The 12,500-nt window shown below is 56.7% G+C and overlaps 4 protein-coding genes across 4 annotated transcripts in view; 3 read left to right on the top strand and 1 right to left on the bottom strand.

Moving 5' to 3' along the window:
- Nucleotides 1–65: 65 nt before the first annotated feature.
- PTSG_00685 (uncharacterized protein) lies at nt 66–5,329 on the top strand. Its single transcript, XM_004998095.1, has 15 exons — nt 66–347; nt 601–813; nt 1,019–1,126; nt 1,297–1,428; nt 1,670–1,771; nt 1,999–2,109; nt 2,306–2,410; nt 2,650–2,709; nt 2,931–3,080; nt 3,280–3,408; nt 3,616–3,706; nt 3,974–4,061; nt 4,337–4,508; nt 4,849–4,947; nt 5,148–5,329. Exons 1-15 carry the CDS (start codon nt 204–206, stop codon nt 5,205–5,207), a joined length of 1,764 nt encoding a protein of 587 aa, XP_004998152.1. The 5' UTR covers nt 66–203; the 3' UTR covers nt 5,208–5,329.
- A 30-nt stretch (nt 5,330–5,359) lies between these two features.
- On the top strand, nt 5,360–7,744 carry PTSG_00684 (acetylcholinesterase; the record flags this gene model as incomplete). Its single annotated transcript, XM_004998094.1, has 3 exons — nt 5,360–5,561; nt 5,832–6,004; nt 6,281–7,744. 3 exons carry the CDS (start codon nt 5,360–5,362, stop codon nt 7,742–7,744), a joined length of 1,839 nt encoding a protein of 612 aa, XP_004998151.1.
- A 1,073-nt stretch (nt 7,745–8,817) lies between these two features.
- Nucleotides 8,818–11,795, top strand: PTSG_00683 (uncharacterized protein; the record flags this gene model as incomplete). The annotated part of the gene is made up of 2 exons (XM_004998093.1): nt 8,818–9,415; nt 9,680–11,795. 2 exons carry the CDS (start codon nt 8,818–8,820, stop codon nt 11,368–11,370), a joined length of 2,289 nt encoding a protein of 762 aa, XP_004998150.1. The 3' UTR covers nt 11,371–11,795.
- Nucleotides 11,796–12,164: 369 nt separating this feature from the next.
- PTSG_00682 (uncharacterized protein) overlaps nt 12,165–12,500 on the bottom strand; it is a gene marked incomplete at both ends in the record, with an annotated part of 10,148 nt that continues 9,812 nt past the window's right edge. The window contains one exon of the mRNA XM_004998092.1: nt 12,165–12,421. Coding sequence (XP_004998149.1) covers nt 12,165–12,421 — 257 coding nt within the window. The remainder of the gene's footprint in view (nt 12,422–12,500) is intronic.

Raw genomic sequence — 12,500 nt, 5'->3', positions numbered from 1 at the left:
GTCCTGGTGTGTTACAAACGCGCACATAACCGATGCAAAATACATATAATTTGTGTGATTTGATGTGCACATAAGGGTCTAGTCCTTGCTCAACAACAACAGCCGCAGAAGAAGAAACAGTTTCTGCGCCAACACACACACACTGCCACCTCACCCTCCAAACCCTCCATCCAACAACCAGAGCCAGTGCCATCACCGAACAAATGTGGACGTCGCTTGCTGTTGTTGGCGCCGCCGCCGTGGTTGGCGTGTGCCAGACCAAGGAAATGGCCGAGCAGTGCACAGAGGTCTTCGACACAGCCACCACCACCTTCAACTCCTACGCTGCGCCGTACGAAGCATGGCAGGTGCGAAATGACACAACAGAAACACACAACAAGAAGTCGTGGTAGTCCTTCCACATGTGTGACATGTGACTGTACGCACGCTCCCACCACCACCACGTCCACGTGTCCCTCAACGCGTTCCATCTCCTTATCTTCTCACATGCTCCTCACCATTGTTGTTGTTCTCTTTCCTTGCATTGCTGTGTGTGTGTGTGGGGGGGGGGGGTTCCCTCTTGCCTGCTTGTTTCATGCATGTGCTTCGTGCTCCATTCAGGTTGCTGCGCTTGCCATTGCCGCGTATGTGCTGGTGGCCAAGCTGTTTGTGTTCTTGTTTGCGGACGACCGGTCATGGTTCCTGCGCCTGAAGCTGTGGGTGTTTCGTGTTGCCCGCAAGATCCCGTTTGTTCGCAGCAAGATTGCCTCCGAAGTGGAAGAGACTCTCGTTGGCGTTGAGCACGACATGTTCAAGTACTTTACCCACTGGAAGGTACGGTGTTTGGCTCGTCTGCTTGCTTGTGTTTGCTTGTTTGCTTTTGCTTGCTTGCATGATGCTTGGTTGCTCGTTTGATTGCCTGCCTGCTTGCTTGTTCGTGTCAAATGGGAAATGTTCGTGTACACAATGTTCCCAGTTGTAGAAGACAAAATGGAGTTGCTTACCATGTCTGTCGCACCCCAATGTGACATGTTTTCAGGCCAACCGCAAGCTGCCGACACACGGTCTGACCACGGGCCAAGTGCTTGCCAAGCTGAACACGCTTCGCGAGCTTGGCGCACCAGACAAGCGCCATGCCGAGGGCAAGGTACAGTGTGACCGAAACGTTTCGTGCCTTGCGTATGCTGATGATTGCAGCTGTGTTTTTCTGAAGACCCTCGTTGCCACACACACACACACACACACACACACATACACACACACACATACACACACACACACACATGCACCCTCTCTCCGCCTTTGCTGATTGGCCAGGTGTCTGGCACGATCTACGTTGGCGGCGAGTCGTATGAGGAGTACACGAAGATGATCACGACTGTGTATGGCATGTTCGCCTGGACCAACCCGCTCCACTCGGGCGTCTTCCCCGGCATTCGCCAGATGGAGGTGCGCTGTGCTGATGTTGGTGTGCTGTGATAGTGCTGGTGGTGTTGGGTGCTTTTCGTGCTTTCATAGAGCGTGGGTTGGAGCGTGACATTGCTTGCACAGCCGTGCGTTGTGAGTTGAGACTGTACCACGGGATGCAAGGGTGCGAGCAATGTTGCGGGATTGCCTGCTGCACACACACACACACACATGTACATGTACACACACATGTACACATGCGCGTGCCCTGTGTTGCTTGCAGGCAGAGATTGTGCGCATGTGCTGCACGCTGTTTCACGGCGACGAGAGCACCTGCGGCGCACACACGAGCGGCGGCACCGAGTCCATCATCCTCGCCATCCGCGTAAGGATCTGCCCCCGTGCGTGCGTGTGTGTGTGTGTGCGAGTGTGTGCGCGTGTGTGTGTGCGTGTGTGCGTGCGTGTGTGTGCGTGTGTGTGTGTGTGTGTGCGTGCGTGCGTGTGTGTGTGTGTGTAGTTGCTGCTGGCTTGTGGATACGTCACAATTCATTTCACGCGAACTGCGTCACCTGCTTCTCCCTCTCATACCCGCACACACAAATACACGCCCAGGCGTACAAGGAGTACTTTGCAGAGAAGAAAGGCATCACAAAGCCCAACGTTGTTGTCACCCGCACCGCACACCCGGCCTTTGACAAGGCCTGCGACTACTTTGGCATCTCCGTACGTCACACCGTCTTCTTGTTTGTTTTGTTTGTTTGTTTGAACAAGTGCGCTTCTTGTCAACCACATGTTTAGTTTTCGCCCTCGCTTCGTTTGACGCCCCAACCAACTCAACCACCACCACCATCATATGTCTCCTTCTCCCATCTCTCATCTCTCCCCCTTCCCCCCCCCCACACACACACACTCTCTTCAGTTGCGCAAAGCGGACGAGGACAAGACGACGCGTCAGGCCATCCCCTCATCCATGGCGCGTCTCATCGACAGCAACACCATCGCCATTGTTGGATCCTGCCCCCAGGTAACGTCGCCCCGTTCTCCTGTTCTCACTTACCACCTGCGACTGCACACATCCATACGTGCGTGCATGCATGCGATTGCAAGGGGGTTCGGCTGTGATGCTTGCATGCATGTATTGCCTTTGGTTCTTTGCCTAAACCCTGTGTGCCGACTCTCGACCACGTCTCCACCAACACAACACTCCAAACGCTTGGCACCGTGCTCACCATCAACCCACCCCATATCATTGTGCCATCGCAGTACCCGCACGGTGCTGTTGATCCCATCGAGGACCTGGCCAAGCTCGCCCGCAAGCACGACGTACGGGTGGCGGCATGCGCGTGCTGTGCTCGCTGCGGCTCACATGTTCCACACATTTTGACGCACACTGTGACGCACACACACACTGTCTCTCTCTCTCAACCTCACACACACTTTGACGTACACACACACACTCACACGCTCACACACACAAGCCTCTCTCTCTCTCTCTCACACACACACACTCACACTTGCATTCGCTGTGGTTGCGTTGACTGCAGATTGGGCTGCACGTTGACTGCTGCCTGGGATCGTTTGTCGTGCCCTTTATGCGGGAAGCAGGGTTCCCCGACTTTCCCGCGTTTGATTTCAGCGTCAACGGTGTCACCTCCATCTCCGCTGACACGCACAAGTTTGGATGCGCTCCCAAGGTGCGCGCCACGACGCTACGTGCCGGCTGTTTGGTGGCTGCGCTGTGTTGCTGTTCTTGATATGCAGCCTGTGTCTGCTGCATGAGTCCTTTGCCTACACTGCCGACACATTCTTGCTGTCACAATCACTCACTCATACATACACATACACACACACACACACGCATGCGCACGCACACACGCACACACGCATGCACAGGGTTCCTCTGTTGTGATGTTTGCGAACAAGGACCTGCGGCGCGCCACGTACTCCGTGTTCCCGGATTGGCCCGGCGGTGTGTACGGCACACCCACCGTTGCCGGCTCCCGTCCAGGCGCCCTCATCGCGGTGCGCTCACAGTGGTGGTGGTGGTGATACCTGTGGTGCTGTTTCTGATCCCTCTGGCGTTGATAACCGTGGTGGTGGTGGTGGTGGTGGTGGTGGTGGTGGTGACGGTGGTGGGCAGTGATGGGCAGTGATACGCGCAGCTCTGCATGCAATGATGCAAGTATGCGCATGTTGTTTGACACATGTGTTGCCTTCTTCTTGCAACAGGCGACATGGTCTGCGATGATGAGCAACGGGTACGAGGGCTACCTGCACAACGCCAAGTGCATCATGAAGACTGTGGTCGCCATTGCAGAGGGTTAGTTGCTGTTTGTACATTGGGGTGTGTGTTTACGTTGTGTGTGTTTACGTTGTGTGTGTTTACGTTGTGTGTGTTTACGTTGTATGTGTGTGCGTGTGTGTGTGTGCGAGTGTGTGAGCGTGTGTGTGTGTGTGTACGTGGTGATGGAGCGCATGTTTCCAGTTTCTTTCACGCGGTGCTGTTCTCACACTCCACCACCATCATCATATCACACTGCCTCACCTGTTGCATTGCCTCGTCAACACCACCTCCAATGCCGCGCAGGAATCAAGAAGATTGACGGCATCAAGCTTGTGTGCGAGCCGCAGGGCCCAATTGTCGCCTGGACCTCAGACGTCTTCGACATCAACCGGTGCGCGCGCGTGTGTGTGTGTTGTGTGTGTGTGTGTGTGTGTGTGTGTGTGTGTGTGTGTGTGTGTGTGTTGTGTATGTGTGTGTGTGTGCGTGTGTGTTGTGCGTCGTGTGTGTGTTGGTGTGTTGTGGGGGGGGGGTTCATGTGCAGCCGCGCTTTCACACACGTTGTTGTATTGCTCTGACGCATGCGATGCTGGGTGTTGTTGTATCATTCTTGCTTGCTGTGTTCACTCACTTGCACTCACTTGCACTCACTTGCATCACGGACCACAGCATGCTTGAGGGGCTCGTGCACGAGAAGGGGTGGGACCTGAACGTTCTTCAGTTCCCTGCAAGCATGCACATCTGCGTGACGATGGCCCACTCGTCGCCGGGCCTGGCTGACCACTTCCTCGCCGACCTGGCCGACACCACCGCCGTCCTCATGAAGTCGCCCCAGCAGAAGGTGTGCTTGGGGAGGGGGGAACATATGTGTGTGTGTGTGTGTGTGTGTGTGCGTGTGTGTGCGTGTGTGTGTGCGCGTGTTCGTCAGTGTGTGTGTGTGTGTGTGTGTGTGTGTGTGTGTGTGTGTGTGTGCGTGTGTGTTTGTGTTCGCATCAGTGTGTTTCATTTTTATGAATCGTTGTGTGTGCCGTTTGACAGTGTGCGGGCGGTTTGTCGCTGCGTGTTCTTTGCTGTTTCCTTTCACAGTTCTCATTCCACACGCTCGTGTGTTCTGCTTGCCTTTTGCGTCCTTTTCCCCCTTCAATCACCACCACCACGACGACCACCACCACTGTCACCAGGCTACGGGCGCTGCTGCGCTGTATGGCGTTGCGCAGAGCGTGCCGGACCGCAGTGTCATTGACGACATCGTTCGTGGGTTCCTCGACACCGCCTTCCAGGTGTGTGGTGTTGTGTACCTGTGGTTGTGTGTCCCTGTCGTACTTCTTGACCCACGCCACCACTGACCACGCTCCACAAGGCCTCTCAATCACACACACACACACACTCCCTCAAATCGTTCACACACTCCCTCAAATCGTTCACACACATGCACACATGAATGTATGCACGTTATTCCCATCACACGCGCCGCTTGCAGGCCGTGCCTGTGCGGCAGCACAAGAAGGAGGACCAGGAGAACACAAAGGCCAACAACTAAGCCCACACTTCACACTCATACAGGCCACAAGCCTGCCTTTCCGCTTTCTTTCTTGCTTTTTTTGCTTTGCTTGCTGAATTTCGTTGAAGTTTTCGTACAAATTTCCGCAACCACGACCCACAACTTGGAGGATGCAAACAACGACAGCAGAGATGATGAGGCTTGTTGCGGCGGTGGTCGCCGTGATGTGTTTGGCGCTGGGTGTTGGAGGGCATACGTTTGTTGAAGGCAGGGTGGCTGGGCAAAGCACGGCCACTGGCGACTACCATCCACAGCCCAACGTCACCCTTCCTTGTGGTGCCTTGGTCATTGGTGAACGAGATGCAAAGAACTCATCGCTCGTCGTCTTTCGAGGTGGGTGACCAGTAGAGTGGTGGTTTTGTGCTTGTGCGTGTCGTGAATGGGCGGCTGCTTTGTTCCCTATTGTGTGCTTGTTGTGTCCCCTTCTTGCTCTTCAACACACACACACGCACACACACACACACACACAATATTCACCCTTGTCGCATGCGTTTACTCAACACACTCAACACCCACGCACGCACACACACACACACACACACGCGCGCGCGCACACACACGCACGCATATACAATACAACACAACACAACACACCTGTGCAAGGCATTCCGTTTGCTGAGCCACCTGTGGACAAGTTGCGGTTTATGCCGGCTGCTGTGAAGACATGTCCTGGGTCATCGACATCTGTGCTCAACGCAACGAAGGACCCAAACACCTGCTACCAGTCCGCACCGCTTGGCCCTGACCACGTCTCCGAGGATTGCCTGTACCTGAACGTGTGGACCAAAGGCCTCGAGGACGGCAGCAGCACGACCAGCAACACGATATTTGCTCACGAATCTGCCCGCAACAACAGCACGTTGCAGTCATCGCAGTCATCGTCATCCTCAACACAATCGTCGTCGTCTTCTTCATCTTCCTCTTCTTCTTCATCATCATCATCATCATCATCATCATCATCATCATCATCATCATCATCATCATCATCATCATCATCATCATCATCATCATCATCATCATCATCATCATCATCATCATCATCACAACCACAGAAGAAGCGGCTGAAGCCGATTGCGTTCTGGATCTACGGCGGCTCCAACGTGGGCGGGTCCCTCGACGCATATCCGGGGCTGGACAACCTGCCGCGGCAGGAGGACCTGTGCGTGATTGCACCAAACTACCGGCTGACCGTGTTTGGGTTTCTGGCGTCGCCGGCGCTGGCGGAAGCGGATCCGCGCGGCGTGTCGGGCAACTACGGCATCACGGATCTGATTGCCGCGCTCAAGTGGGTGCAGCACAACGCGGCGGCGTTTGGATGCGACCCAGACTCGGTCACGCTGTATGGGCAATCGAGCGGCGGCACGAACATCATGGCGCTGCTGAGCTCGCCGCCGGCCAAGGGCCTGTTTCACGCCGCCATCTCCCTCTCACCGTCGCTGAACATCACGCAGGACCTGGTAACAACGGAGCGCTCCCACGCGCCGCTCATCAACAGCACCAAGTGCCATTCGGAGCCCACGCACGCTGCGCTGGCCAAGTGCCTGCGCGCCCTCCCTGCCAAGGAGCTGATGAGGGCGGTGCCGCGAGCGTGGCTGGCCGGCACGGCTGATCTCCGCCCAGGCCGCGACCCAAGGGGGCTCACGTCCCTGGTTGGCCTGCTGGCGGTGGACGGCGTGACCATTGCGAATTCGCTGCGGGAGGCGCTGGCCACGCCCATCATCGACGTGCCGCTGTACCTGTCGACCATGCGGGACGAGGAGGATGTGCAGCCCAACGTCACCATCACGCTGTGGACGCGCGACCGCTTCCACAAGTACATCCGCGACACGTTTGCCGCGTACCCTGCTGGGACAGAGGACCTGCTGCTGCAGCTGTTTGGCGGGCCCAACTTTGTGACTGCGCCGCAGGCGTACTACGACATGGGCAGCGTGATTGGCGTGAACTGCGCGGCCATCAGCCTGGGCCGCGTGGCTGCAAAGGCGTTTGCGTCGCCCGTGTATGTGGTTGAGGTGGACCTGCCCCCCGTGCACCCGGTGGCGCTGACTGCGCTGGCGCTCGAATCGCGGTACCCGTTCCACATCTGGGATTGGATCCTTGCGCAGCGGTCATGGGATTTTGGCAAGAGCCTTGGCGGCCGCAGCATTGATGCCGGCGCGCGGGATCTTCAAGGCAGCCAGCTGCTTCGTGCTGCGTTTCTTGATCTCATTGGCGACAGCACAAGCACGAACCACACCTCTCCCGCCCTCAAACCCTTTCTCCCTAGTGGTGGTCGCAGTGGTGGCAGTGATGGTCATCTTGGTGGTGGTCTCAATGGTGGAGATGCGGCAGGAAGCACAGAGCAATCGTCGTCGTCGTCGTCGTCGTCGTCGTCGTCATCGTTTGTGGTGAATGTGCTGCAGGAGTCTGGGTCGAGTTCGAAGGAGGCTGTGTGGTTGGCGGCGGCTGATTTCCGCAAGGCCATGTGTGAGCGGCTGCACGCGGTGGGCTTTGATGATCGCTTCTACTGGATCAACTGAGCCTCTCTTTGCTGTATGTAGTTAACAAGTGTGTGTCACATCATGTGTTCTGTGTGTGTCTTGCGGCTTTCTGTGTGTATGTGTGTCCTCTGTGTGCGTGTGTCTCAGTGAAGCAGCACGCAGAGGACACACGCTGTGTGTTCGCACTGCACACTACACGGACACACACACACACACAAGCACACACGCACACGTGCTCATCTCTCCCTCGTTACATTGCACAATTTGATGACACGACTTTTCCTGACCTTCCTTGATCCAGCAATCAATGCGTTCCAACACACTAAACAATGCGTTGTTTCCATCTGCGACTGTCATCACATCAAATCACACACGCACTCCAACATCGCACATCACACACACGCACAAAGCAAAGCAAAGCTGCCACACACAGCCACACACACTGACAAAACCCAACGCAGAGCTGTTCGTTGTGGCATGCAGCGCATGCAACCACACAACGCCTCGCCCAAGCAACGGATCCAAGCCAAAGCAAGCCCACAATGCCAATCACTGCATGCAAATCAGTGAATCGCCCATTCACTGATTGTATTGAGCCGCAACGGTGCACCAACGACGCCAACGGAATGGCCCATCGCGACGTTCGGTACATCGAACACGTGCATGCAGGCAACAAAACCTGACAAACACCAGCCAATTTTTCGCCCTGACGGTTATTGTTTTCGGCTGCAAAGAAGAAACGGTCAAGCACAGCCCAGCAGCACAACAGCACAGCCGCACTGCACCTGCACCGCCACATGCACGCTGCGCTGCTGCTCAACAACCAACAACAACAACCGCCACACCAACAACACCTGCTCACGCTTGCACACTCTCTCGTGGCTTCTCTCTGCATCCGTGCAGCGCGTGCCTCATTTTCCCTCCCTACTCCACCACACAACATCCACCCAGCACCACCGTCGTTGTCGCGGGTTTGCCGTGAGCATCCATCCATCCATCCATCCAGCCGTCCCCTCTCCCAATATCAGTCAACCTTTCCTTGCTTCCCCCCTTCTCTCAGCTTCCACGTCTCTTTCCACAAACACCTGCCACCTGCCACCACCACCATCACAATGACCAGCGCCCTGTTGAAGGTGCTGTTTGTCGCCGTTGCCGTGTTTGCGGCCGGCGCAGCAGCAGAGGAGGAGCTCACTTGTAACTATGGACCCCGCGCAGGCCTCACGGAGACGTTCAACTTTGTTTGCGTCGACACCTGCATCGCCATGCTCAACGAGTGCCTGCCAACCTGCACCAACGCCACCCTCTCTGGCGAGGAGATGGCACAGTGTCGCGAGGAGTGCCAGATGGACGCCAACCTCTGCTTCGACTCGTGCGACGCCACGACGACAACCACGACAACCACAACCACCTACACCTGCCCTCCCACCAGGACCTGCGTCTGCCTCGATGGCTACGAGAGCTACGACACCGTCGACGGCGATGGCTGCCCTGCGTGTGGCTGCCGCCCAGCGCTCTCCACCACCACAACCCGCGTCATCACCACCACCACCACCACCACCCGCGTCATCACCACCACCACAACGACGACGCGCTCCACAACCACAACTCGCTCAACCAGCACAACCACAGCCCCTCTCTGCGACTTCAACTCCCTCGATGTCCTGTTCACCCTGGACGCATCCGGTTCCGTCGGCGTCGACAACTTTGACAGTGAGTCGGCTGCTGCAATTGTGTGTTTCGCGTCCAGATTGTTGCCTGTGTCTTGTTGCAACATCGTGACTGCCCGCTTGCTTGCTTGCTTGCTCGCCTCATGCGCTGTTTCCATGAGCTCGGTCTGGTTTGTACGTGCATGCAAGCATGCTTGCCCGCCCGCACGCACATGCTCATTCACTCACTCACTCACTCTCACGCGTACACACACACACTCTCTCTCTCACACGTACACACACACACACACGCACTCATATGCCACAGTTGCCAAGAACTTTGTTGCCGACTCGGTTGAACTCATGGACGTGGATCCCGACGTGATTCGCGTTGCTGGCATGATGTTCCACGCCAACCCGCTGCCGCAGTTTGACTTTGACTTCAGCTTTGACCGTGACGTGATTGCAGATGCCGTGCGCTCCTTTGTGTACCCGACCGACCGCAACTGGGGCACTGCCACCGGCGCCGCCCTCAACTACATCCGCAAGTACCTCCTCGTCCCCTCTGCCGGCAACCGTGACCCCGCCGACACGATTGTCTACTTCATCACCGACGGCAACTCCCAGGAGGCCCTCAGCTTTGTGCAGGACGCCGCAGACAACATCCACGCCACGGGCGCTCGCGTCGTCGCAATTGGCATCACCGACGCCATTGACCAGTCGCAGCTGGAGATTATCGCCTCCTCGCCGGATGACGTGATTATTGTGGAGGACTTTGCTGACCTGGACGAGGTTGTGCGCGCCGATGTGCTCAGCCGCGTGTGCTCTGGCCCAATTGCCAGCACCACCACCCGCGTCTCGACCACCACCACTACACGCCCCGTCACCACGACAACCACCACCCGTCCAGTCACTACCACGACCACAAGGACCACCACCACCACGACTACCACTACCACTACCACTACCACTACCACTACCACTACCACAACCACGACGACGACGACGACGACCACCTCAACGACATCGACCACCACCACCACAACCTCGAACAGCAACGTCGAGGGCTCCGTCACGACCACAACCACAACCACAACCACAACCACAACCACTTCGACGACGACGACCACCACAACCACAACTACCACGACCACGACGACGACGACGACGACGACGACGACGACGACAACCACCACCACCACTTCTCCATTCTGCACATTCCGGCAAACGGACGTGCTCTTCATCCTGGACAACTCTGGGTCTGTTGGCCCAGACAACTTTGCTCTGGCGCAGGAGTTCGTCATGGACCTTGTGGACCAGATGACCATCAGCTCTACTGCCATCAACGTGGGCGCCTTCCTCTTCAACAGCCAGGTGCAGATGCTCACCGCGTTCACGGACGACAAGACGGCCATCCAGGCTGCCATCTCCGGATACAGCTACCCGCCAAGCAACACGGCCGGTACCGCCACGGGCGCGGCACTCAACTTTGCCGTTGACACGATGCTGCAGTCTGGCGCTGGTTACCGCGGCGGCTCTGTGCTGGTGTACGTCATCACGGACGGTCGCTCCCAGGAGGATTCGAGCTTTGTTGCCAGTGCCGCTGCCAACCTGCACGCCACCGGCGCCGAGGTTGTCTCTGTCGGTATCACCTCCTCTGTGGACGAGACGCAGCTGCGCACCATTGCCACCAGCGACAGCAACGTGTTTGTGCTGGAGGACTTCTCCGACCTCAACGGCCAGCTTGGCGACACGCTCCTCGCCTTTAGCTGCGAGGACGCTGTCACCACCACCACCACCACCACTCGCGCAGCGTCCACCACCACGACGACGACCCGTGCTGATACCACAACCACGACGGCACCGGGCACAACCACAACCACGCAGGCAACAACCACCACGTCCACAAGTGCCTCTGTGAGCTGCACTGTGCGTGTGTGCAACTGCCGCCCGGGCGCTGTTGAGGTGCAGACCACGGACGAGAACGGCTGCCCTTCATGCCGCTGCGTTGCCGCGTAAGGCATACAGCCCCGAGGCCTGTTCTCCCTCCCTCTACTAACACGCGAGTGTTTTCTTCCCCTCTTTTCTTTTATCCCTTGAGCGTCTCTTTCTTGTTCATCGTGTCTTCTCTCTTCTTCCCTGTCTCTGTCGGCGTGCTTATTCTTGGTTGTGCACTACTGCTGCTGCTGCTCTGCTCAGTCCCTCGTTGTCATGATCTCCTTGTATTTGCTCTCCGAAGCATTGGGGAGAGTGATAGGGTGTATCGGGCAACTTTGAGCATGCACACGGTTTCGTGTCTGTGTTTTGTGTTTGTCTTGTCCATGTTCTTGCATACCAACACAAAGAGAGAGCTGTCTTCAGAGCAAGTGCTCGCTCACACACGAGGCATGAAACATGAATACACAGAAAGGTCTTCCATCCACAAGAAAGCAAGCAATTGGCGGAACGCAAGTCATGGACGGTGAACGGGTGTGATGAACGGTGCGATGGGGGTGTTGTCTGAGGGTGGTGTTGCTTGCTAGCCATTGTTTGCTTGTTTATGATGCATGTGGGACTGGACGACGACACAAATTGACATTGCTGGCTGGTGTGAATCAATCCATGGCTCTAAGGGAGAACAAAGGGACGAGCAACGGGGGGGGGGGGGGAGAGGGGAACAGTGGGCACAGGGTGGACAAACAAGTGGCGGTGGTTGTACGAAACAAGACAACGACGACAACGACATTGCACACGTCGATACTGTGTGCGGAGTGTCGCGATTGTGAATGAGCGCAACAGCGTTGGTTGCACGGGCAGAATCCAAAGTTGGGCCGTTAAAACCCGATGTTCTTCTTCTTCTTCTTCTTCTTGTTGGCCTCGTCCACCTTCTTCTGCGCTGCCTTCGTTGCTGCCGTCTCCACACGCCGGCCCTCAACCTCCACAATCGTGTCGTCCTCCAGCCGCGCCAGCACCATCTCGCGGTAGTCATTGAAGTCGCCCTCGATGCGTTTGCACGTGCGGTTTGCGCACTCGTACAGCTCACAGTCCGTCTCCAGGATCAGGCGTGCATCGTGACTCACAATCACCACGCCTGGTGAGTGTGTGTGTGTGTGCGTGTGTGTGTGTGTGTGTGTGTGTGTGTGTGTGTGTGTGTGTGTGTGTGTGTGTGT

The sequence above is a fragment of the Salpingoeca rosetta genome (assembly GCF_000188695.1).
Source record: "Salpingoeca rosetta unplaced genomic scaffold supercont1.2, whole genome shotgun sequence".
Taxonomy (NCBI): domain Eukaryota; class Choanoflagellata; order Craspedida; family Salpingoecidae; genus Salpingoeca; species Salpingoeca rosetta.
Note: the sequence above shows the minus strand (reverse complement) of the source record. Positions and strands in the feature narration are given on the sequence as shown.

Bases quoted from the DNA above. Each gene is read 5' to 3' on its own strand.
- PTSG_00685 (XM_004998095.1), top strand. From the start codon at position 204: ATGTGGACGTCGCTTGCTGTTGTTGGCGCCGCCGCCGTGGTTGGCGTG. The intron at 3,081-3,279 runs GTGCGCGCCACG...ACGCATGCACAG, and splicing joins AGTTTGGATGCGCTCCCAAG to GGTTCCTCTGTTGTGATGTT. The intron at 4,948-5,147 runs GTGTGTGGTGTT...CGCCGCTTGCAG, and splicing joins TCCTCGACACCGCCTTCCAG to GCCGTGCCTGTGCGGCAGCA.